Genomic DNA, 26,347 nt, shown 5'->3' on the forward strand with positions numbered 1-26,347 from the left:
CTGGCAAATAAGCACAGGAAAAGATGTCCCTCCCCATGAGTTCATCAGGGAAATGCAAATCTGGAAACAGCCCAAAGGTCCATGCACAGAGGAGAGCACCGTCCACACAACACAAGGCTGCAAGGCAGCCGGGGAACCACTGAGCCACAGCCCTGGACGACACGCAGGCGCAGCAAGAGGGCTGGACCAAGAGAACACAGAGTGGCCTCATGAGTCCCCTCACATCCAAGCTGGCAAATACAGAGTTACAGAGAAGGCAGAGGAAAGGGCCGCCTGGAGAGGGGCAGGCGGGCAGGGGCAAGTCCACCACCTCCACCCTGGCCACAGGGGTCCACGTGTCAGAACTCTTCATGCCACACAGGCGGACTGGTGCAGTTTACTATGCTCCAATTATGCCCAACAAAGAGTAGAAACAAGTCATCATAACACACTGTGTCTGAGCCACGGACGGGATTTGTCTTATCACATAAACATTGTGGTTTTTTTTTGAGTCAGGGTCTCGGAATGTAATTCAGGCTGGCCTTGAACCTATTACGTAGCCCAGGATGGCCTGGAATTCTCAGCAGTCTCCCTGACTCAGCCTCACAAATTCTGGGATTAAAGTCATGGACGACCACTGCCAGCTAAACACCGGGCATTGATTTCAGCAGAAACTATGATTATTATAGTGGGTGGGGCTTGAGGACAACATAAAAAAGCTAAATCCAGTTGAGCGTGGTGGCACATGCTGGTAATTCTAGTTTGAGGCCAGTGTAGGCTACATAATGAGTTCAGGGCCAGTTTGAATTACACAGTGAGACCCTGTCTTAGAAAGAAAGAAAGAAGCTGGATGTGGTGGTGCACGCCTATAATCCCAGCACTCAGGAGGCTGAGGCAGGAGGATCGTTGTGAGTTTGGGGCCAGCCTGGGCTATAAAGTGAGTTCATGACCAGCCTGAACTGCACAGACAGAGTCTGTCTCAAAAGACAAAAAAAAAAAAAAAAAAAAAAAGGGGGAGAGAGAAAGGAAGGAAGCAAGGCAAAGGAAGAAAGAAAGAATAGAAAAGAAAAGAAAAGAAAAGAGAAGAGACGGGCTTAATCCAAATCTTCCATCATAAAAAGTCATTAGATAACATCTAAAATTAAAAAGAAGAAGAAATAGCATTAACCTGTCGTTCAGACACACAGGAGAAAATAGCATAGGAGCTTGGAGGCAGCTGCTTCAGAGAAGCAGGGCGTGGGCAGGAGGGGGGCTGGCAAAAGAACCAACTTATTTTTAAAGCAAATGCTTTAATAAAGATTCAGCTTCCAATTATTTGACCCAGCAGTTTTACTCTCAGGCACTTGCCCAGATGAAAACACACATTCACACAAATACACGTGTACACCCATGTTCATGGCTGACAAAAAGTAGAAGCAACCCAGATGTTCATCAAACAATGAACAGATGTCCATCCACACACTGGAGTATTACATGGCCATAAACAGGAAGGAACTTCTGACACACACCACAGTATGAACAGCAGAAACACACTCTGTGAAAGCAGCCAGACATACGAAGCTGTAGACTGTGTGATTCTGCTCTGTGAGAGATTTAGAACAGGTTAACTTGATTATGTGATTTTCAGTGACATTTTTCAGGCCTCAGTTGTGTGATGCTCAGGCACTGACCACTCCGGCGACCACAAAATACCCGGGGCGGGTGGGGCAGCGAGGAGTGCAGTGTCACTCTGCCTCCCCAGCTGCCACGCAGGCGATGGAGACCCTCCTTTCACTGATGTCATATGCCTGGTGCTGGCAAGAACATTTAACCCACCACTCGTGTGTGCGCCTGTGAAGACAGGCAGTTACTGTCCTTAAGCAGACACTTAAGTTTTCTTATTAAACTCGAGCCTATTGTTTTATAAAATAATTTAGTAAGTGAAAACACTAAGAAATAAAGGAAGCTGTGTCTCTTATACACTCTGTCTTACGTATTCTATGTGCAGCCTAGGACAATTCCTCTTCACCCACAGTGGTAGAGGAAAGCAAGCATCAGAACTGCGGGGACAGCGTGGCCTCCTTCTGGACCCAGAGCCACTGTCCATACACATTCAGTCCACCGCGTGAGGGCGCACCCCATGGTCTCTCACTAGGCTGGGCCGCGTCCATGTGTGGCCTCGTCCCCCTCACTCCAGGCCAGTCCCATGGTTGTATCCATCAGCACAGCAGCACTTCATGGATGGATTCTGGAGGCCGCCAGAATCCTGAGATCCATGGGACGTACAGTGGGCTCCCAGGACCTTGAATGAGTGGCAGAGGTGACTGCAAGGCCTGCCATCTACAAGTGTGACGCCTGTCTGTGCAGAAGGTCATGAGATGCACAGGGGGCAGAGTGTGGGTGAGGGCAGCAGAGGGGTGTGCCCGGGGCCCATGGCCCACTGCATGTGCCAGACAGAGGACACCGAGGGAACCAGCACCCAGCCTGCCCACACAACCTGGGCCTTGCCTTAGCCAAGGGGCTCTCCTGGCCCTGAGGAGAAACTGACAGAGGACAGAGTGCGCTGGCCTGACCACCCTGTCACACCGACCTGCTTCAGCCTGAGCATCTCTGCCTGCTGCCCGTGCTAGCCAGACGCAGGGGCCACCTCCTGGAACAGTGACTGCGGGGAGGCTCTGTGGACAAGGAGGCTGGACACAGACAGTCTGCCCCCCGTGCTCAGAGACTGGAGGACTCCAAGTGGTTCTCAATCAGTTTGTGTTTCACTGCTCACAGTCAGCCTGTGGCCACAGCCCACTCAAGTGCAGCCGAGGGCACAGGCGAGGCCACCCCAGGCCCGATGCCGCAGCCACAGCATCCCTGTGAGGGCGGGAGACCTCAGCCGCGTTGGTGGCACTGACACCCTGGCTAGGACCATGAAAATATGTGCCCCGCTCAAAGCCAAGCTTGAGATGACACTGCAGGCAGCCACGTTCCATGTCCCTTAATTACACTAGCAATATAAACTTCTTGCAGAACATTTCTAAAACACAGAAAAGCATGCAGAAAATAACGTAACCAGGAATTCTACTGGTTGACACTACCCCACTTACTGGAATGTGAGCACGTGTGACACCCTTAAGCAAAACTGGTCAGGCCACTCGAGTCCTGGGCCTGCATCCCTTCCACCCCTCCTCACACAGCAGGGATACCATGTGTCAGTGGACGCTAGCAGCTCCATCTCATTTTCCACACATGGCCCCCAGGTTGGTCACTCGGGTTTTGCCTCTAACCCCTTTAAGCGCAGCTTTGCCCACATCTCTTCACCCCTGTGCCATGCTCCTATGGGAGATGAGCCTACCAGGGCAAGTGTCAAATAGCACCTGAGCCCACCTGGGGTTCCCCACTTTCAGTACAGGGTCCTCCTCGCCAACTCTGAGGGTGTGTGTCATTTTAAAGCATCTTTTCCTGTTTGATAGGTAACCTCTGATCCCAAATTGAAAAAGGGTCAGAACTGAACAAGAGCCCAGTTGGTATGTGGAAGCCAGGGACTCTGGGCTCTGCACAGTCTGGGGCCTTACCAAGTTCCTTAGAGCCCTGGCTCTCACTGGCCAGCTCCCCCATCTTCACCAGGGCATCAAAATAGCCTTTGGCAGCGAAGGTCACACCTGAGAGAGAAGAGGAGAGGGCGATTACTTCCTTCACAAGACCCAGACAAAACCCACAGCAAAAACACACGACTGCAGCTCAGGCTGAGCCCCTCTGCCTGCCTGGACAAGTGCAAAGACTATGCCACACCTTGACCTCTGGGTTGGACATCATCCCATCTCTTGTTGATTGGGGCAGGCGTTGAGACAGGGTCTCACTATGTAGCGCAGGCTGGCCTTGAACTTGAACGATCCTCCTGCCTCAGTCTGCTGAGTGCTGGGATTACGGGTGTGTGCTGCCACGCCCGGCCTCTTGATACTCTTACTTCACTCCAATCCTTGTATTTGCAAGAACACTGTGTACCATGCAGCTCTGCAGCTATTCAAGTCACCTACGGAGTGCTGCGCCCTGTCATGTGCTGTGCTGTGCTTTGCGTGGGGGTTGGGGGTGGAGGGGGGCTCAGCTTCAAGTGCACTTGGTGAGACAAACAGCTGATGGGGCAGGCACAGCAGGCGGGAAGGTAGGAGGCCACTGCTTCACCCAAGGATCCCAAACCAAACCCAAAGGGTCAGCTACTTCTCCCTGTCCCCAGTCTCAAAACAGGACCTCATGGGGGCACATGCTATTGCTGAAGGCAGGTTGAAAAGCCAGGACCTGGGGCACACCCTTGAAATCCCAGCTACATGGAAGGCTGAGAAAGGAGGATCACAAATGTGAGTCCAGTCTGAGCAACTTAGTGAGACTCTGTCTCAAAATAAAATGAAAAGTGCTGGGGTGTGGCTCAGTGGCAGAGTACTCCCCTAGCAGGCGGGGGACCCTGAGTTCAACCTTCAATACACGAGCAAATAAACCCCCAAACTCCATAAGGTTGAAGGCAGCATCTGGCATTGCTACAGCCAGAGGGGCTCACCTCAACTCAGAGGTAACCCTGGCCTGACCAGGAGAGGAGGAGGGGAGCTACTCACATACCCCCCAGCTCCTGTCTTAGGAGGCCAGTTCCCAAGGAGCTGGTAGGTCTTGGCTTCCATCCAGGTAGCTGGGAACCCTCTTGAGATCTCAGGGTGCCTGGCAAGCTTCCACACCTGAGAAGAGGCCCCATCCTGCGGCAACAGCCTTGGAGGACAAGGCTGGGGAGCAGTCACCAGATGCATAATTATAATTTCTAATCTGTTTTCTGCAGAACCCACTCAGGGGCTTATAACTGGGCACTTGATCAAATTTTATTTGTACAGTTTTCAATTAAGTGCACATAATTTGCTTTGTGGCACAAGACCCTGTCTGCAGGGGGTGGGAGTGCTTCTGCCACCAGGGAGAGTGGGCTTCTAAAAATAAACCAAAGGAACTCAAGGCAGCAAGAGGCTGGGTGCGGCCAAAGCAGTGTGGGGACCCAGACTGAGCATGTCCCACAAAACAATCAAGGAAAACAGGAAGAGGAAGTCACCTCTAGATTGTGCACACAGCCAGGATAACTTTGGGAGGAACCCAAGGGGGAGGTAGAACAGCCTTCCCGGAAGGAAACCAGTGCCTAGCATCAAAGAGGAGGAGGCAGCAGCCCAGGCCTCCAGCTCAGCCACGGGAAAGGGCGTCTGGGCTACTCCCTGCCTCGGGACACCTGGGAATGGAATGCCCAAGGGAGAGCCATAGGAGGTAGGGAGAGTTCTTCATGGCTTAGGTCACCCAGCACTTCACAGAGCACCACTTTGGGAAAAGGCGCTGTCACTGAAACCTGCACAGCTCGCTCCCAGCCCCCACAAGAACCTGTGCCATGCCTTCTGACACTCATAGCCACTGTACGCAAGGTAAGGCAGACTGGCTCGAAAACAAGAAGCCGGTGGCATTCAGAGGCTGGAAACCAGCTTAGCTTGGATAATCTGATTATGGCGTACAATACCTGAAACAGGAACTGCCTGCTTGCCTCTACACCGGTCCCCTTCCTGCCATCTCAAAAGTCTCCTCTTGGGTCAGCACTCAGACATAGGCCAAGTCCACTCTCATGAAGACAGGCCAGGGCTGCCGTGAGCAAACACTATACTGTGGCTGGGGAATGACAATGACTCCTTCAGCTGGATGTGGTGGTTTGTTTGTTTTTGTTTTTTGGTACCGGGAATTGAACTCATGCTTGCCAGGCAGGTGCTTGCGCCACTGAGCTATCTATACCCCCGGCCCCAGATTTTCAGTGTTTTTAGGGGAGAAATTTTATTTATTTTTATTTTTATTTTTGGTACTCAGAATCGAACTCAGGACCTTGCGCTTGCCAGGCAGGCACTTATGCCACTGAGCTATATCCCCAGCCCTCGTGGCAAGAGAATGAACCCGACTCTGCTTCCACCAGTGCACAGAAGTGGCCGTGCCTGCCACCAAGCCCAGAATTCCTCTTTGCCACAACCTGGGGATCTGTGATGTCACGAAGAACCTGCAGGCTGGCTCTCCACTTGAGGGGGACAGCTTTTTAAGACAGTTCTAATGGGCAGAATCTACATACATAAGCAAGGGGTCTCCTGAGCTCTGTGACACACACAGGCCCTGAGGCTGTGTTACCTGGTTCAGGGATGCAGAGGGGTGGCATGGTATAAATTAAGCCATCCCAGGACAGCCGCCAGGACTCCCACACATGCTGGCTGCAGAACCACTTCTGTGCACCCTAAGCAGAAGGCAGTAAGAAGGAACCCCTGACCTGACCACCTGTTTACAGCCACTCAAGGGCTGCTGGTCAGTGCTATGGGCTCCAGCAAGCTGGGGATGGTAGGATGTTGCAGGGAGAGCCTGCTCCCTGTCATGGCCTCAGTAACCTCTCATTCTGTGCAAGACACTGCTGTCACTCCCCTTCTGAGGGGTGAGCCCTGCCCATGGTAGTCCTTTAGAAGGAAGGAGCAGAGTGCCAGAGAGGACCCAGGCTGCACGACAGAATGCTTGCCATGGCAGGAATGTGGGGTAGGCATGATAGTGGTGGACAAGGAGGCTTTGGTTAGGGATAAGTGCCGTCTGCTGGTTGCTTTACCCTTTCTGACCAAAGAGTAAAGGTGCCTGGAAGAGAACAAGAGGTGAGTCCTCTCCTTTCCCAACAAAGGACCACAGCCTCAGCCCACTCAAGAGGTAGCAGAGATGGGGTGCCTATTTCGAGATACACAAGACCTTCCTGCTGGGGCGAGGGTGTCACTGATAAAGATGCCACAGCTACTGGATAGCTGTAGTCAAGGGTACAAGGAGAACAGGGTCAGGCCAGAAACAGCTGGTCTCCAAACAGCACATGACTCAGCCCGCCCCAGGCCCTACCAGGCCCAGGATCCTGCCCCATCTCAGCCACTTACGCCTCAGTCCTGGTTCCTGGACCAGAAGCTGTACAGGGTCCACTCAGCAGGGACAGGTCCTGGATGTACTGCTGCTACAACACCAGTGACATCCTGTACATCCCAACCCTCAATTTCCAGGCAATTCTGAAGGGCAGACAACCACACCCATCTTTAGGTACCCTGTTTGTCACCACAGCCCTGGGACAAGACCCACAGATGAGGACATGCGGTCACTCTGATGGCATGCACACCCTCAGGCAGCCTGTTGGGTTTTGCTTCTGGAGGAAGAGCACCATGGCTTCCACCCAGGCCCTAGGGGCTGAGCCGGAGTCCATCTGCCCAGGGCACCAGCACTACCTGCCAGAGCTTTCTCGTAGTTCTTCCCCATGGCGATGAAGTTGCGAAGGCTGGGGTTGAACTGCTCCATGATGGTCTGAAAAAAAGCAGAGAGAGTGTGTCATCGCTGTGTCTACCCAGGACTCTGGGAGGGTCCTGTGGGGAGCAAATTTAGGCTAGACATCACCTCAGTCTCCAAGTTCAAATCCCAACCCTGCCCCCTGCCAGATGCCCTTGGCCAGGAGCTCCAGTTCACATCGGTACCCTGGAGACAAGCACAGACCTGGCTGCAGGGGGTCTGCAGAATAAGGAGGGAGCCCTCTCCGGGCCAGGTGGCACACAGCCAACACCAACACGTGCTGTAGAGGCACCGTTACCAGGCTGGCAGGGTTGAGTCAGCCCCAGAAGGCTGCCTGCTGGCCCCACACAAACGCTCAGTGACGCCCCCCACGCTAAAACCCTAACTCAACACATCAATTACAAACATCAGCTCTGATTAGAGCGAGCCACAGCCTGGTTTGCAAATACCACACTATGAATAATCCAACAGGCTCCGGGATCTGTTTGCCTGACGGACTGCAGTCTCCCTGCCAATATCGGCAGTTCTTAGACTCAAGAAATTAGATTTTCATGGCGAAGGCCAAATAAATGTTTTAATTACACAGCGTAAAAACAGGCACACACAAACAACAGCCATGTGAGAATTCTACCGACATAATACGCACCGACTGTCAACAGCCAACCCCAGCCAGGAAGGACCCAGGGAGGGACTTTGAAAGAAAACCCTGTCTTGGCCATGTCCTAAGCCTTCCGGCAGCTTGTCATGCTGGGAGCCCAAGCCTTCCTGAGGACAACAGGAAGAGGAGTCGGCTGACTGCAGCCATGCAGGAGGCTCTGCAGCCCTGCTCCAGCCCCAAACTGTTGGCTGAACCAAGAAACCTTGTCCCAGCTCCTGTCCTAGGCTGCAAGACAAGCACAGCAGATGGGAAGGACACTGTAGGACACCAAGTCACGCCCCAGTGTAGGACCTGGCTCTAGGAAACCTGCCACCTGTCACGTGCTTAAGGCACTCATGCTGAGGTACGACAGGGTGTTCACGCCAGGAGACACCAAGACCCGTGTTCCTGCTGGACAAGGGCTCAAACTCCGAGCTGCTAATGACTGGTATGTGGGTCTGGACTCACTGACCCCTGGCTGCCACACCAGTGTGCCCACAGGCTAGGAACCGCGGACGGTAACACAGATGGGCCAAATCCCCAGTCAGGTGGTCCCAACTTTTGGGACACACCACCGATGTGAGAACCTGTCCAGACAAAGTCCCACAGAGCTAAGGAAAGACATGTGGGGAGGGAGGGCCCAGCTGCAGAGTGGAAGGCAGGGAGGGAAGCAGTCGTCATCATCACCCTGGACAACGGCAGGCAGGCCCAAGCAGTGCAAAGGCGTTGGCCCAGGGCCATGCTGTGGTGGGAGGGGTGACATGAGGTAAGAACAGGAGAGCTGAGTATGGCAATTTCCTCCAGGCAGGACAGGAAGGGTCTGAGCAGAGCAGTGCCAGCCACATTTAAATTTTCTGGGCTGGTATACGACATACAGTGTATGTACCAACTCCTCACAATGAATATATTCATTATGTATCACAAACATATATTAATAAAAGTAATAAAATGTCCCTTTGGCTGCTGAGATTTTAGCCACAGGCCCAGGTGGACTGTGGGAAAACCCTGAGAGGCTGCGTAGGCCTCTAAAGGAAAGGAAGGCAGCTCCAGCGAGCTCTGGATTCCTCCGACTCTGTCCACCAGGCAGCAAGATGTGAGGGGGAGGAAAGGTAGGCACTCACAGGTCTGTCTGGGGACAGGACTCCGAGGAGGAGCAAGCTGCACACAGGTCTGGGGACCAGGGGCTGGACAAGTAAAATCCAAGGAGCGCCTAGGACTGGGGCAGGGATGTCATATGCATAACGGATGAACCCGCTCTGGCATCCAGGAGAATCCTGGGACAAGACTGAGCTCAAGAGGTAGAGGGAGATGGCTCTGAGCAGGGGTGCTCCCCTAACTGTTCTCCAGGTCCAGGAATGGCAGCAAGGCCAGGCAGAGAGACTGTGGGGGAAGGACTACTGTAACGAGATAGAACAGAAGTGGGGCACAGACCCAGCAAGGCCAAGTGCGACTGAGTCTAGTGTTCTGGTGCGTGCACCTGCTAATGTGCATGTGTGCTTGTGCCTACGTATGTGTGCTCATGCCTATGTACATGTGCAAACATGTGTGCATGCACATGTGCTCGTGGATGTGCACATGTTTGTGTGTGCATCTGTGCACATGTGCATGATCAGGTATGTGTGAACATGTTTGTGCATGTTCACATGTGTACTCTGTACATCTGTGTGTACGCTGTGAGCAGGGGTTGCATCGGATATGTTTCTCACCGTTGGTCACTGCCACTGATCTGACAACATGGCCCCAGAGAAGGTGGGCTTCGAATGGACCTCCGCTCACTAGACCCTAGGGAGCTCTGCTGCAGGCCCACAGGCCTGGGACCAGCCCTTCAAGCTCCGTAATGTCCTGAGTAATTGGAGAAAATGTCAGAAGCCAGCCAGGGCCAAGCAAGGTGGGTCACCAAGGTCCCCTGCCATGCCCTTAGCATGACACACAGGGACAGCCGTGAGGTTTTGCTTCCTCAGTGTCGCAGCTGAGCTCACACTCAAGGAATGTGGGAGCAAGGAGACAAGGCAGTGTGGGTGCTGAAGTGCCAGACAGGCCACCTGGGCACAGCCACCAGCTCCATCTGGCCCAAGTGGCCAGCCTGCCAGGACACACAGGTGCTGCTGCCTCAGTATGGAGGTGGGGGCAGAGGTGTGGATACCACTGAGCTGACAGCATGGCTTCTTGCTGGGGAAGGGCCAGTTTCTCCTCCCGGCTCTGTGGAACATGCCTGGCCCCGGTGAGAAGAGCAGCCTTCTGGAGAGCCAGCCCTGGGGTCCTGGTGAACATCGCAGACCCTCCTCTGGTCAGTCCATCTACCACCTACCATGATGGCTCTTCTGGGGGATCCATTTCTGTTAGGGAGGGGGTCGTGCTGAGCCCACAAGTCCACCCATCATTCTGGAGCTCACCCAGTGGGCCATGCCATTCCCATGAGAAAACTAAGATGGCCCCAAACCCACAGGCAGAGGGCCCTGCCTTCCACATGACAGCCCCGTGGTGTGAGCACATTCCAGGCCCACACTCCCTATTCAGCTTCCAGTCAGACCTGTCCAGCCTCTGTGGGTACCTGTGGTGGGCAGGGGCTTCAGAATGTACCTTGCTCCCCAGGAGGGACCACGGAAGTCCTTGGCAGTGGACACAGCTTCTGCCTCAGGTACCTCCTCCCCCCAGGAAAGAATGTGAACACCACCCATCCCTGGGTAGCAGAGCACTTCAGAGTGGCCATGGGCCACGCTTTCCCAGGCAAGGAACGAAAGTATATTTCTGTAGGAATCTGCCAGGAGGGAGCTGAACTAACACCTGGAGGGAGTGGGTGTTTACTTTTAAAGGGGAAGTGAATGTCTGTTCTTAACAACCCCAGTGGGAACCAAAGTAAAATGCAGGGGGCAGATGAAGAATTCTGACCTTGAGGAAATAAAGTTTGACTGAGCTAAGAAGCCTCTCTGTGCACAGAGGCCAGAGGCCAGCTGTCCACGAGGAGGGCTACCTGGGCCCAGCATGCCATCCTCAAGCCCACAGTGAAACTCAGGGGCTCAACGGGCTGGCAGGGTGCTGAGGGATCTCCAGGGCCTGGGCATCCTGACCATGTCACCATGTGGGACACAGTCCCACTGGATGAGCAAAGGCCACACTGCCTTCCAATGCTGATGCTACCTGTGTTGTGCAAGGAAACCCCCACCCGCTCAAATCCTGCTACATGCTGAGATTGTGAGTTGTTCCTCAGTAGCTTTCAGGACCAAGAACTATATTTAGCACATGCATTCTTCTACTTATTCACTTGTTCGTGCAATATTTATTTGAGAACACCTCTGCATGCCAGGTGAGGTGCTAAGGAGTGTGGACACAACACAGGCACTTCACCCCCACAGAACACATGCCAAAAAAGCTAGGGGAGGAAGTGGACCCTGACCAGGGTTGCTCACAGTTTAAGCAGTTGACAGTTTCTCTCCCTGTAAGACCCTAACAAAGCAACACACCCTACAGCCTTGGAGCCATGAGGAATCCAGGCTCAATGGTGCTGTCATGGCAGGGACCCATGGGGGGACTGTGTCGTTCTGGAGGAAGGAATTGGAGAGGCTGAGCCCGCCAGTATTTGTGGCTGTAGCCAGCAAGATACTGAGAAGCCCTGGAAGCTCCCTCCTCATGGCTACTCCAGGACACTCCTCGCTGATGGTCTGCCAGGCCAGTAGGACAAAGGTCAACAGAACAGCTGTCCCCACCCCACCCCCTGCCTGAGGGAGCAGAGAAGAAAGCCAAGTATTTATAGAAAGAAGGCCTACCAAGGATCTTTACCCCTCCTGCTCCTGCACACTGCCAGGTCAGGATCCCGTCTACACCTCGTCCTGGCTCCTGCCAGGCCCCTCTTAGCAAAGGATGGGATGGGTATGTCTGGCCATGTTCTTGTACATGCGTGTGTCCACAAGGGTACACATGTTTGCTACCTGCATGTGCAGCAGGCTAGGCCAAACTTCCTCTCTATCCTCATGACACTCAGAGAGACAGCATCCTGGGATCTCCCTGAGTGCCTCAGGCCCCAAGCACTTCGATCTATCTTACAGAGGGGCAACGAGGGGCTCAAGGGCTTAGGGAGCTGGCCTGCCAGTTCTTGGTAGAGTCAGGTCCCGGTTTCAGCTCCAGCTCAACCGAGAGACCAAACTCAACCTCCCTCCATACTGGCGTACTGCCATCCCTCAAGAAGTCACACTCCAATAGCATCAGAAGAGTGAGGCAACCTACTCCACTCCAAGCCTCTTCTAGAGGGACATGGCTCAGGACAGCTCCTTGCCCAGGGAGTGCCCCACTTATTTCCAGACAACACTACCTACTGCTGCCTTCCCGCGGCCCAGAGCCACCCACTTGCCCCTCCCACTGCTCCCCTCCCCTCTCCTCACATTGATGCTGGGACTCAGCAGGAGAAGCAAGACCCAGCTTTGGGGCTGAAGCCTCCCCAGTCCCCCATGGTGCCACTGCCCAGGTGAGAGGGCTGTGCACCGACACAGACCCATGTGCCATGGCTGTGCTCCAGGTTCACCCACTGAGACCTGCCCGGACACCAGTTCCTGGGAGGCCTGGGGTACAGATGTGGGTGGGGACAGAGCCCAACTTAGGAGGCTGAGGCCTGTGCATCTGGGGCTTGGTGGTGTGTGTGGGGTCCTGTATGCATGACTTCCTGGGGCTGGGTGTCCTGAGGCCACAGGCAAAGCCTCCTGCGTGGTCTCTGGCCAGAGGAGCACCTGCAGGGGCCTCCCCAACAAGGAGCACCATGGGCTTAGGTTGCGGCTTTGTTCCCCTATAAAAGCTGGGAGAGCCTTCTTGAAGGAATAAGCCTACTCCAGAAACTCAGTGGTGGGAGGGCTACCTGGGGGTGGTGAACGCTGAGCTGCATCTAACTTGGTTAGAGTTAGAGGGGGTAGGAATGTGTTTGCCTTTGTGTAGGTGAGTGAATGTGGGCCTCTAAAGGGAACAGTCCTTGGGGAGAGGGGAGAAGCACAAAAGCTAGTGGGATAGCCGTCCAAGGGGAGCAACCCGAGCAGAGCTCAACTCCTTGCCCTTTACCCTGCCAGCCCAGGGCAGGAGGACACCCTCTGTGCGGAACTGAACTGTGCTCTGGGCCCCTCTGACCTCAACCCGATGCCTCCTGAGCAGGCTGTGGATGTGCTGTAGGCACCAACATCAGGAAAAGGCACCGAAATTTCTGTGGGGGCAGGAAGAGCCGGAGTCCTTGCCCTGGAGGGAGGAGCGGCAGCTGGCTCAGAGGGCAGCAGAGGAGCTGGACAGGTGGGAAGTGGAGTCTGAGGGGGACCTGCAGAGCCATAGGGACAGGTCTCACCAGGGCCTGGGAGGAGGCCGCCCTGCAGGACTGCACCAGTGCTGGTTCTCAGCTTTGGTGGCTCCCCTGAGAGGCTGCCAACACTAATAAGGCGACTCCCTGTGTCTTTGGCAGGGCGCCCAGACATGACAGCAGGGTGCATGGTGGCCTCCTATCAGGAGGGTCAGAGAGGCAAGTCCTCCTCCCTGTCACCCGCCTGCCCCTACTACCCAGGGACCAGGGGTACCACCTAAGGCTGCAGCAGGGCCTTAGCTGAAAACAGTGCCACAAAAGATAACGCTGTGGCCATCAGTTTACCTGGTCACTGTGGCCTTCACATTGAATCCCACTTCATAGGTCCCCAGACCTCCCAGGTACCCACTCTGCTTTCAGAAGCCCTCAGCACCTACACCCCAACCTGGTTCTTTCCAGGAGTCTGCAGCAATCAGACACCAAATCTGATCCCCCTGCACAAGGTCACCAGGGACAGCGGTACCTAAGGGCAAAAGCTACACCTGAGGCCAACATGGCAGACACCTGGCGACACAAGGCCATGTGGGGAGTGCTGGAAGGGCTTGGCTGGGGGGGTGTGTTCCAGGTAAGGGCCAGAAGCCAAGCCGGCACCATCTGTCCCACTGTGAGAGCCACCACTACTAGAACCAGACATCATCCATCAGTTCAGGAGCTCAGAGCAGCAAGAGCTGGACATGGGACCTCACAGCCTGGCCATCCTTCCTGTCTGAGCAGCACATCCTGCCCATCCTGACTCCACGAGACACACTCCCCAACAGGGCCTGCAGACACCTCCCTGGGATATGGCTACTCTGGCCCAGGTCACAGACATATATTGCCTGGCATCCGGCCCATGTGGAGGAGCTGCCCATTTAAACTGCTGTCTTCTGTGGGTAGCACTAAGCTGGAGTCACACTTCCCAGCCAACTGCTGTAAAATGTCATCACAGTGTGGCCTCTGGATCCCCGCTGTCATAGCTGAGGGCTGCAATTTGAGTGAAGCTGGAAGGGACTCAAAATACAATGGATGATAGCTGGGTGTGGTGGCACACCACTGTAATCCCAGCACTCGGGAGGCTGAGGCAGGAGGATCACTGCGAGTTTGAGGACAGCCTGGGCTACAAAGTGAGCTCAAGGCCAGCCTTAACTGCATACCCTGTCTCAAAAAAAAGACAAACAAACTGAAAGAACACAATGGATGGCCGCCATCGAGACGGTACCCAAGACGACCCTCCCCAGTGTGCCACACCTTACCACGGGGCAGGGGGAAACAGGGACTGAACTGTATCCCTCCCAAATGCACACACTGGAGCTCCAACCCTCAGGACCTTAGTGACTGTAGCTGGAAATGGGGTCTTTAAAGAGGCTATCAGGGAGCTAGGTATGTGGCCAGCATTCTTGGAGGCAGGGGCAGGAGGACTCCAAATTCAAGCTTAGCTTGAGCAATATAGTGATTTACTGAGATTCTGTCTCAAAATAAGAAATAAAAAAGGGCTGGGGTATTCAGCTCAGTGTAAAGGCTCTGGGTTCAGTCCCCAGTACCACAAAAAAATAGCGGGGGGATGGTCATTAAGTGAAATGAGGTCATAAGGTGGGCTCTGAGCCAATCTACACCTTACAGGTGTCTTATGGGAAGGATCAGGACATGCAAGAGAGTGAGCATGTGGGGACACAGGGAGGAAATACCATCTGCAAGCAGAGCAGCCTCAGGGGGACCAGCCCTGCTCATACCCTGATCAGAGACTTCTGGCCTCCAGGCCGGGAACACGTAAACATCAATTTAAGTATGAATTTGCGGAGCTGTGTTACTGCAGCCCGAGCTGACTGATGCCGGATCAGCTCACCCAGCACAGAGAGCCGGGTCGGCAGTTCTCTCGTCATTATCGATTACAGAAGGGTCTGCTGATGCCTGGCCCTGACCCCAGCCAAGGCCACTCACCGAGCCATCCTCCTTCCTGCAAGAGCACTGACCAGGCTCGCTGAGGGGAAACTAGTGATGAGCAAGCTGGGAGGCAGCCTTGGAATGCTCCAGGACTGTCCCTCCGCCCAATGACCCTGGCTCTCCTAAGTATGCACTGACCCCAGGGTGTTACTACAGACACAAACACCCGACCCTCCACACCCAGGAAGGGCCTAAGCGTCCCTGCCTCCAATGACTGTTCTCCAAAGAAACTTCAGGCCCATGTACCAACTGTCCTGACCACCACTGACCTAATACTTTATGGGCTGGGAAATATCCTATCATCTCACTGAATTTTTGATGAGAAAACAGTGACCCAGGAGCTAAAGATCCTGTCTGAAATCCCAGGGACTCCTGCACCACAGGCCAGACGTGGTACCTGGGAAGCCAGGGCCGGTTCCTATCCTGTCTAGGCCACCTATCTGCTGATGGATGCAGATATACTCCTTCAGCCAGAGGCTCCCCCATGGGTCCCCATGAGCTCCTCAGGAAGCCCGTGCGAGGGTGAATATCAGGCCCACAGAACTCTCGCACCATGCCTGGTAGGATTAGTGCAAAATCTACCCAAGATAACAGGAGGCTGCAAAGTCCAAGCCCTCCACAGCCGATATTCTACGTCTTCCAACAGAGGCAGTAAAGGAGCAGTGATACTGTCCAGCTCCCTCCCCCGATGGAGCTGGGATTCTGGTCATCGGCCTGACCAGATCCCAGGGCTCCCATCTGCCATCCCTCCAGGCCATCAAAGGCCTGGATTTCCAGCCCAAGGACAGGACGGACCTTCCATGGGTGATGGATGGAGCAGTGGAAAGTTCATCTCTTGTGCCAGAGATGGCCACTCAGGGCAGAGGTGGCTCAAAAGGCACCTATCAAAGGCTCAGAGGAGCTAGGTGTGCAGAGAGAAGCCAGGGCCACTCCAGCTCTGCCTCCACCATTATCCTCTGGTGTAAAAGCCTCGCCTGGAAGCAGCAAGACCACCCTGCCTGCTGCAAGCAGGCATTGCCCTGACCACATATGGCTCCACTGAGACAAACTCTCTCCTGGACAGAACACCAGCTCCTACAGGTAAGGAAGCTCCTCACCTCCACCCTCTCCAAAGGTCAGGGTGGGGATTTCCCCCACTGCACAGATACCTGCATTTTACAATGTCTGCATCTCTGCTCCAGCACCAGCAGCAGCCATGACATACCTATGGTCACCCAGCACAGACCCTCCTGATGACTGCCCTCTGGCACAACTGGACATTTCCATCCACAAACCACCAAAGGAACACCCGAAAAAGTGAAGTGACCTGCCTGTCATCTGAAACTCTCATCTAAAACTGTCATGGTCAAGAAACTGTAACAAAAATGGCACAAATGTCTGGGGCCTGGAAGAAAATCCAAGACACTTCTTGGCACAGTTCCCCATCAGCACAACCTGGGAAGGCTCAAGTGGGGAGTGCTGGGGACCCCTAGACGCGAACAGCTGAGCTGAAATGAAGTGCAGAAGGATCTGAATCCAAATACAAAGTTTTCAGAAAACCCTACCTATCTTTTCAAGATCTCTTAAAATAAATTTTATGAACTTATTTCTGTATTTGCAGTGCAGGGGACATAGTCCTATGCACCCACTATACCATTCTACATCCCCAACAAGTACAAAATAAAAACCCCAAGCATGAAAAAAGTCCTCTAGCCGGGCGTGGTGGCACACGCTTGTAATCCCAGCACTTGGGAGGCTGAGGCAGGAGGATCATTCCAAGTTCTAGACCAGCCTGGGCTACAAAGTGAGCTCAAACAGCTGGGGATATAGCTCAGCAGCACAGTGTCTGCTTAGCAAGCATAAGGTCATGAGTTCGAGTCCTGGTACCAAAAAAAAAAAGTGAGCTCAAAGCCAGCCTGAACTGCATAGTGAGACACTATTTCAAAAAGGAAGTGGGGGCGGGGGCGAGGAACAACCCCAAGAAGAAAGCCCTCTAATTGGTAGCCTCATGGCTGTCCTTACGCCTAATGAGATCTGTAACACCTCCTAACTCTTGCATCTGGGGCCAAAGACATGACACACAGAACTTGTCATACCTAGTCCCCATGACAGGAGATAGGACCCGTGGCTTTGGCCTTGCAGTGGGGAGATGTTAACCTCCAGGGCCCTTGGATCACCCCTCCTGTTATGTCTATGGCTCTAGGAATGAGACTCAACCAAGGTCACACAGCCAGAACAGAGAAAACACAAGGCAGCCAGGTTTCCTCCAGCAGCCCCTACGGCAAATCCAGGACCCCATGAGGCTGGCAACCTAAGTTGGAGCAACAGTGGAGACTCCTACAATGTAGGTGGGAAAGAGGTGCCAAGGCTAATCCAAGGAGCTAGAGCTGGGCACCACGTGCTGGCACACCCTGATAGGCAGAGGCATGCTCCTGGTCACAGCAGGGGACTCACACAGGTGTAGAACCACAGCCTACCCCAGGTTCCCAAGGTGACCTCTTGCAAACAACCATCGGCTCACGCTGTGAAACAAGGGTACAGACCCACCTCCCCACTCTCCCCAGGCTACTCCAGCCACTCTGTGTCTCCTTGGGGCTTTCTGGTCCTTTGATAAAGGACCAGCCTCAAGAGCCCCAAGGACACAGTAGGACAAAACACTTCCCACTGACATCTCGGTCTGTGCTGGCTGGCCCCACACCTAAGCACGCCCTCCAGAGAACCTGCAGATGGCCGGGCCCTTGCTCCTGGAACTGACCACCAAAGCAGCAGCATGGCAAAGCAGGCATCAATCCCAGTGTGACCTCTGTTACGTCCGGAAATGGAACTCACCCCCAAGTTCTGGGGGTCCCTGTCACAGTGTGGCTGCTATTCCAGGCCCTAGGAATACCTCAGTAAGTAGTGTGCCCCCGCCACCTCACCATGGAGCCAGATGGGGCTTGAATTTCCAAACCTGCCTCTCAGGGGCATATCACACGGCGAGGAAGAATTTTTGTTTACAAGAAGCTTGGGACACCCAGGTCAACCTCCTTGTGGACCGGCTGGCTTGAGCTACTGGGGTGTGGTTCAGGAGTGCAGCTGTACCCCGCCACCTCCCCTCCCCTTGAATTGAGGGCCCCCGAATCATCTTGCAGCTGTACAGGCACAATCAGGGCCCTAGCATGAGTCAGAGCTGGGGGTGGCAGGAGGTTGGAGGAAGGTGCCAGTGCCGTCCACGCCTGTCTGTAATTACCCCCGGCAGAGGCAGCGGATCACAGTGCAGTGATGGACCGGGGAGGCTGGCAGCCACCCAGCCACCCTAAGCACAGGGTTTCCAGAGGCACAGGTGTCCCCACAATAAGGCTTCAAGGTAAATCTCTGGGTTGGGGAGAAGAGAACACAGCATGGGACAGGACTGGCTCTGTATGAGGGGCCCAGAAAGAGGACAGGAGCAACCTAGCCAGCAGCAGCCCAGGCCACCCCCTCACTAATCAATGGTCTGGGTATCCCAACAACGACAGCCACAGCCAATGCAGTCTAGGGGAGCCGGTGGAGAGATGGCCAAGTGAGGCTGCATGGGGACACGAGGAGGGGCCCTGCCCCCTCCCACTGCCCCTACTCTTGGATAAGGCCCAGACCCCTCAACCCGTGAGAAGCGGGGCAGGCCTTTGCCCATTTTCTCGATGCCACCCTCCTGCTCAGCAGCCAGGCCACACGCCAGCCCTCCCCTGCAAGACTGTACTCTCTGTGGCTAAGGCCCAGGCCCCACCCCACAGCCTAGACCTGTGGACGCTTCGGTCCCCAAACACAATAGCAACAAGAACACAGCTCCCCGTAGTACCCACCTCCTCTCTTCTCCCTCTAACAGTGTCCCTCAAGAGCTGGGAGGCGCGCCGGTCATCATCCTGACTCACTGGTCAAGCCAACCTCTCTAAAAGGCACACACTTGAGAACCACAGAGACAGCACACACAGGCACACATGCTCCCAACCCAGACTGGACACTGCAGAGAACCACGTTCCCGGGGCCCAGGTATACCCGGAGATAGCCAGTCACAACCCACTACCAATCACTGATCCCACGCAATGTGCACCAGGCACTGGGCATCTTGGGAACCAGCAAAAGAATCAACAACCTACAGAACACGGCCTGGGGACAAGGTCTGCACACACTGATGAGCTCAGAGATCAGCGTGACAGAGAGAATCTGCCCCTCCCAGGTAGACTGGATCTGAATGGCTGCTGCTAAAATGCTGATGGTGGGCAAAGGCAAGCAACATGGGATGTATGGGAAACACAGGTGGGTCCACCCAGCCATCCAACATGAAGACAGTTCATGAAGTGCTAGCCCCAGACGATGCCCTACGATGCGAAGTGCAGCTGTGCTTCTGCACATGCACACAAACACACACAGAGCAGAGCACAGCACTACAACTGCTATGCTCCCCAGCAGAGGGGCTCCTGGTGTGCTGCCCTCCAGGTAGGTAGACAACTCCACTGCCTAGTTAGTACCCATTACAGGCTCACTTCATTACATCTACCCAGGCTACACTACTTAAAAAGGGAGGACCATTGAATGCGGTGGTGCATGTCTGTAATCTTGGTACTCTGGGAGGCTGAGGCATGAGGATCTAAGTTTGAGTGTAGCCTGGGCAATGTAGCAACTTAGGAAGCCTAGCTCAAGATAAAGTTTAAAAAGGGCTGGGGATTTGTAGCAAAGTACTAAGTATGGCAAATAACGAAAACATTAAATTAAAAAGGAGAGGAGTCTCACCATGGTCTTTGGTCAGTAGCAGGGTTTTGGGGTCTCCACATTTCTCAAAAATCCTGGAAGCAACCACCTTGAGTGAGTTGTGGGATGTGGCAGGGACAAGGGGTGGCAGGTGCCCAGTGCCCAATGCCCTATGTCTGCACTAGCTGGTCCCATGCCCAAGCACCCCTCCAGGAACCTGCAGATAGGTGGGCCACTGCTCCTGGAGCTGACCACCAAAGCAGCATAATGGTGAAGAGAGACATCAATTCCAGCATGACCTCTGTCAAGTCCAGAAACAGAACTCAGCCCCGGCCAATCGCACCAGATGCGGCAAACCCAACTGGCTCCAGGAATCCTCTGGCACCTGCCACCTTCACAGGACAGCTGCACCAAGGCCAGGCCAACTTCCTGCCTCACCAACAGCTGCTTGGTGAGAAAGATTATCAGATGGCCTCTGCTGACCAGCCTGACTGCTGCCTAAGGCCCTGGGACCACAACCGCAACACCATAACCAGCTGCATAGAGCCCTGCCTGGCTAGGATGCTCTCCCACCTTGCTACATCCAGGAATGCCAATACTACTGTTCCTAAAGAAGGTGTTGAAGCTGCCACCCTCAAGCGTCATAGGTCATCTGGGAGCCAGAGCCATCTGGAAGCCATGGTTGGCTCCATATGCTCCTGGGATTCAAGACCATGCCTGCCAGAAGCCATGGGCAGCTGCTCAAGAAGCCCTCTTCTCCATGCAGGGACACTTGGAGGACAGCTCAGAGGCCCGTTAGGTTTCAGGCTGCCTTAATTTTGAATGTGTAGCAGACCCTACCCCCAGCACTCTTTCCCTGTATCCTCTGCTCACTGTCCTCCCTTGTGAGGCCTGAGGGGACAGCGGTGAATTCCCAGGGGATATTAGGAAGCTGTCCTATTTTTCCTCACTTTCACCTTCCATGAAATTCCCTGGCGGACACAACTCCCAAAGGAACTGAGCCACCAGGAAAGAGGTCAAAGTCTGCGTTACGGATTCTTCCAGGAGGAAAATCAAAACTGTACGTTTTATTCTTGAATTTTTAATCAGCAAGGCCAAGGACAAGCATCCTTCTTTGCCAAGGCAAACACCACTCAGAACTGCAGTTGAGGCGATGCAAGGGCCAAAGCAAACAGCTGAGCCGCATGACGGGTGACACTGAGCAGGGCCCACATCCCAGCCTTTCCAAGAGGCAAAGCCAACAGCACTTCTGCAAGTGCCAACCTGGGTACAGCAGCAGCCCGTAGCAGGGACCCACATGCAGTGTGGTCCCAAAAGAGCAAGGCGGTACCTGGACCGGCTGGACCAGCCTAGATCTGCACATAGATGACTTGGGTTGTCTCCTGACTGTGCCTCTGTGTAGGCTGGGTTTCTGCCTGGCCAACATGCCAAAGCTGCCCAACCTGTACGGCTCTGTAAGTTTTCCAGTGATATCACACAAAAAGGGAGCACAGGATTCAAAGACTCAACAGTCAGGCCCCCAGAGGACAGCACAAACCCCCTACCTAGCAAGCAAACAGCTTTGTGCAGTAAAGCCTGTCACTAGGGCAGGAGGAGCCCCACCGTAGAAGAGCCCTTCAGACACCTTCAGCCTGCTTGTGTCCAACCCTGAAAGAAATCCCATCAAGATCTCATCTGCACGCCTTCCACAGGCCTAGCAAGTACAAAATACAGAACCTGTGTGTTTAGTGTAAACTTCAAGCCTGCCAGACTGTGGCCAGAGGGGCTAAAAGTGCTCACACACCCTGATCTGGACAGTTTTTCTGCCACCACAATGAGTCTCCCTTCAGCCATCCAGGTCGATGACAGCTGCATATGGGTGAAGCTGCAGCGCTGTAACTGCAGGCTGACTGCCCTGAGAGTCATTAAGGATGTCCACGGAATTCCCCAGAGCAAAGCCACTTCACACACCCTTGATGAGCCTCACTGTGAAAGTTCCTGTTTAATGGTTTCAATGTAGAAGCAGGAAAAGTGGGGTAAAAAAGGCTGTGACCAACACTTCTCTTCTATCCTCCACAATAACAAGCAAACTGTAATGGAACTAATGACTAATAATTTAATAAACCTCCCTCCCTTGACAGCATGTGCTTCCACAGAGCAACAAAACCAGCAATGTACACATACGCCACAGATTCTACAAGATAATGAACATAAAACCCAAAAGGCTGCTCCCAATCCTGTTTACCAGCAGCTCCAACATGGCTTCAGAGCCTCCTTAGCCCCCCCACCGCCTTCGGGATTCCTCCAGACCCACTGGCCGCAACTTTAAAGCCCTGATTAAAAGCTGTATTAAAGTATAAGCTGCTCCCTGGACTCCTGCTGAAACCAAAGGGACCACCCCGGAAGCTTCCATCTGGCTGGCGGCAGCCTGAGTGAGCCAGTTAAGAGGTTTCACAGGCCACTGGCTAACAAGACACAGCCATGGCTGGTTAACACAATTAGAAACTGTTGCTCTCAGAACAGGTCGCAAGCCCATTCAGCGGCCATGAACCAGCAACTCCGTGTGAAATACCAGCTACTCTAATCGCCAGCCTTTCACTTAACCTTCAGACACAGTTGTGAAAGAAAGCATATCTTTGTAGAAGGACGCCATGGACCGGCCAGGGCAGGGATTTCTCTTGAGAAAATGCCCCGGGGAGCTGCAGCCTGTCTGGTGCCATCCGGAGCAGGGCTGTGTGGCTGGGGGTAGGGGCCTGACCTGTGAGAAGAGAAGCTGGAGAGTGAAAAACCCAAGGCCTGTCCATCTGTACACAAGGCACAGACATGCCCGGGAGGGGGTGGAGAGTAGGCTTCCAGGGGCTCTGCGGTTGTTCCATGGGAAACTGTCATTTCACAGATGAGGACGTGAATGCGACTCCTAACATATCAGAAGCAAAGGCAGGCGCGTCAGCCTCCTACACAATTAGTCTTCTCCCTCCGCGGTTACATAAGATGATGGATTATCTGTCCACCCATCCAACCTGCCCGTGCTCCACCTCGACCTCCCACCTTGGGCCACGTCCTTCATCTGGGGAGGGAGTTGTGGAAAGGGAAAGCCTGTTCAGAAGGAAGTGCCCAAAGGCTGGCGTAACCGCGCATGGAAGAGCCCCACCGTGCCATGGCGCCAACCGGCCTCAGGCCAACAAGCAACTGGGGGCTACCGCACCCACGACGCCCCCCACAGCCCGCCCCACTCAGGTCCGCCGCGGTTCAGAAGGTACCCGAGGGCTCCCGGACCGGACAGGACCCGGCGCAGCTCCGTTCCCTAGACGCCCGGGTGAGCGCGCAGAGGAGCTCGTGGGGGCCGAGCTGCGCCGTCGGGGTGGGGGCGCCCGCCAGAACTGGAGGCGCGGCGGGCTGCGACGGGCAGAGGGGGCTCGGGCGGGCGCGGCCACCTGTAACTGGCCGGCGCAGGGCTCACCATGCCCGTACCCCGAGGCCGGGCAGGAAGATCCCGTGAGGGCCCGGCCGCTGGGCTCCGGGGCCGTGCGGTCCGGACCGAGCCATGGGGGCGAAGCTAGATAAGGGCTGGGGCTCACCTTGTAGACATTTTCCGTGAGCCGGTGCATCTCCTCTGAGCGTGACAGCGACATGGTCTTGGGTCCCGGCTGCACCACAGACCAGAGCGGGGGCACGGCTGGCCGGTGGAGGCAGCAGCTGCAACGGGAAGTAAAAACTCGCGGACCCGAATCACAGAACGCGGTGCCTCTCGGCAGCCAACTTTATAGTCGCGGTAGGCCCCGCCCTCCATAGGCCCCTCCCCTCTCCCCGCCCCCGTCGCGCCCGGATCACCGCCCCCGGCTGCCCGCCCCCGCCCAGCCCGCCGCTGCTAAGCAACCGCCAGGCCCGCTACAGCACCGCCTTTCCCATTGGTGAGTTCCGGGGGCGGGGGCGGAGGGCGGGCTCAGGGGTGTGGCTCGGAGCTCAGCTCCTGGCTGCGATTGACCGGCGGTGCTGTCGATCCTGGAAAGCAGGCGGAGGCGCGGCGTGGGCTGGGGCCCCCGAGCAGCCTGAGGGGGCCCGGCGACAGCCGGGCTGGGGGCGGGGAGCGGGGGCGGGGTGGCGCAGGAAGAAGGAGCAGGAGGTGGGGGGAGGCTCGCGGGTGGCGCCGGCGCGAGCATGAGTGGAGGGTGCCCTCCGCGGGGCGGCAGCCAGACGACCGGGCCGCTGGGGTCGCTGCCTGGCGCTGCGGAGGGTCCGGGTGGCCGGCTGGGAAGGCAGACGGGCAAGTAGTCCGCAGGTGAGTCCACGAGGCGGGCGGCTACCCAGAGGGCCTTCGGGGAGGCAGGAGAACCGTGGCAAGGACCCGGTAGGGTCCTGTACCCTAGGAGGAGGACCCGGGCAGGGTGGGCCTTCGGGCGGCACCGGGAGGTGGCCTGGAGCGCGCGCGGGGGGCTGGGCACTTGGCCCTAGGATTCTGGTGCGGCGGAGGACCCTGAGGGGATCTGGAGAGTGGGAGTTGGGCACAGCCCAACTCTTCTTCGAGGAGGTGGACCTGGGCAGGGAGAGGACCGACGGAAGGGGAAGAGCCCCGTGGGGGCTGGGTGGGGTGGCGCCGGTGGAGAGGGCGCCTGGTGCTTGGAGCTCGGGAGGGGTAGAGCGACTAGAGCCACCTGGTATTAAGGAAGGTCCTCAGAGATGACCAGGCTGGTACACGGGGTTCCTGTACATTACCTTTGGAGAAATATTTACATAAATTAGATAACCACAGAGGAATTATTTGCTTTATGCTGTAAAACACCAGATCTGAATGTTTTCCTTTAATTAAGCTTGACACTCTCCGCCAGCTTCCCATTCCTGGACAGCCGGCCACTCGTTCATTTCTTCAACAGAACAGGTTTCCAGAGGACACAGATCCACAGGGCGGCTGTCAGATCCGCAGACAAACAGCAGGAAACTCAGGCAAGTCCCCATGTGCTCTGCTTGGCCTCACGAGAGAAAAAAGAAGTGGGATCCAGCAAAAAGCACGGGGGCAGCGGCTTGCCTCATCTGCCTGGCTTTCTGTCCTTCTAGCTGCCCCTGCTGGCCTCCACCTTTTCTTTTTTGCCCCCCAGTGTCTTAAGATACATCCCTGTACATTTCTCTTTTGTGATTCTTTTGGCTGCAAGTGACAGAAAGCCAGCACAGTCTGGCTGTCACAAATGAAGGAATTTATTGACTCAAGAGGCTAGTAAGTCCCGGGCTCTTGCTTTCCGCTTTTCACATTCCCCTGCGTCAGTGTGGGTCAATGCACATTCCACTGGGCCACTTAACATCCTGGCCTTTGGGCTGATCCTTCTGTCCTGAGCCAACCTGGAGCTGGTGGGCCCAGGGGGTGCAGCCTTTGCTTGCCCAAAGGAAAGTTAGGATCTGGGATCCAAATGACAGGCAGCGTCTGGCAGCAAAAACAGGAGGCCTCCTCACTGGAATAAGTGAATTTGCCTGAGAATTCCCCTCCAGGTCTTGGTTCTCCTCCCTGCAGCCACAGGACAGGAAAGGGGAGGGGAGCCCATCCAAAAAAGCTTCGCTGGTCCTGGCCTGTCCCTAGAAGTTTCCCGTGGACTTTCCCATGATTGCTCTGTGCATGTTTCAAGGGGCACATTCACCTATAGTGATCTGACAGACTCAAGAGTCCAGCCTGCCTTCCAGCAGCCTCCAGCCTGGGCCTGCCTCCACCTGGCAGCTGGGCAGGAGGCCAGAACAGAAGCTGACATGGAGAAAAGGACCATCAGAACCCCTGGCTCCGTGAAAACCAACACACATCCCACGTGTGACCTAGCCCTGACAAAAGGCACTGTGGCTGATGGTGGATCTGGGCAGGACTGCCTAGGAATGGGGGAAAAGGGGGAGCAAATGGGGCCTGCCTGCTTGTCATTGTAAATTCCGTTTCTGTCCAGGGTGACAGGTCCCGAGAAGGAGGTGCCCGCGGATGAAAAGAAAAGTAAGAGAAGCAAGAAAAACAAGAGAGACAAAGTTCTGGGATCAGGGGGCGTACAGCCTCTCAGACTGCAGCCCCAGTTACCAATCTCAGTCACCTCTTATTGATCGAGAACCAAGGGCATAGCTAGTACAAATTTGCAGATACCAAACATTTTAGCAAGGGTAATTACAGGATTATCCTTCTCCACATGGAATCCAACACACACCTGTAATCCCAGCACTCAAGAGGCTGAGACAGGAGGGTCGTAAACTCAAGGCTAATCCGGGCTGTATAATGAATCCTTATCTTAAGAAACTCTAACAAGTAATAGACAAATCATTGTGTCCTCAATGCATTCTAATCAAAGAATGTCCTCCACACCTGCTCCTGCCTTGCACCTCCAGGAACAAGTGCCTGCCTTTTTAGTTCTTGAAGGGAGAGGTCCTGACCTCTAGGGAGACTTGACTAGCCACCACTGAAGCCCTTCTGACTTAAGCAGCAGCACTTTTTAATAGTGGGGGGTGGGTGTCAAGGGTAGGAGCTCAGGTCCTGAGCTGGATGGTGGGGTGGA

General features: G+C 54.9%; 2 protein-coding genes across 6 annotated transcripts in view; one reads left to right on the forward strand and one right to left on the reverse strand.

The window, feature by feature from the left end:
* The window catches only part of Baiap2 (BAI1-associated protein 2), a 68,163-nt gene extending 44,577 nt beyond the window's left edge, over nucleotides 1-23,586 (reverse strand). For all 5 annotated transcript variants that reach the window (XM_005407312.2, XM_005407314.2, XM_013506075.1 and 2 more), the window contains exons 1-3: nucleotides 23,417-23,586; nucleotides 7,233-7,308; nucleotides 3,519-3,605 (exon numbers count right to left, since the gene is read on the reverse strand). In XM_005407312.2, the coding sequence (XP_005407369.1) occupies nucleotides 3,519-3,605; nucleotides 7,233-7,308; nucleotides 23,417-23,470 (217 nt within the window). In that variant the 5' untranslated portion in view covers nucleotides 23,471-23,586. The remainder of the gene's footprint in view (nucleotides 1-3,518; nucleotides 3,606-7,232; nucleotides 7,309-23,416) is intronic.
* LOC102015749 lies at nucleotides 23,469-25,931 on the forward strand. The gene is made up of 4 exons (XM_013505960.1): nucleotides 23,469-23,610; nucleotides 23,733-24,117; nucleotides 24,710-24,779; nucleotides 25,754-25,931. Exons 1-4 carry the CDS (start codon nucleotides 23,469-23,471, stop codon nucleotides 25,787-25,789), a joined length of 633 nt encoding a protein of 210 aa, XP_013361414.1. The 3' UTR covers nucleotides 25,790-25,931.
* Nucleotides 25,932-26,347: the final 416 nt, after the last annotated feature.

The sequence above is a fragment of the Chinchilla lanigera genome, unplaced genomic scaffold (genome assembly GCF_000276665.1).
Source record: "Chinchilla lanigera isolate Chin_1 unplaced genomic scaffold, ChiLan1.0 scaffold00105, whole genome shotgun sequence".
Taxonomy (NCBI): Eukaryota; Metazoa; Chordata; class Mammalia; order Rodentia; family Chinchillidae; genus Chinchilla; species Chinchilla lanigera.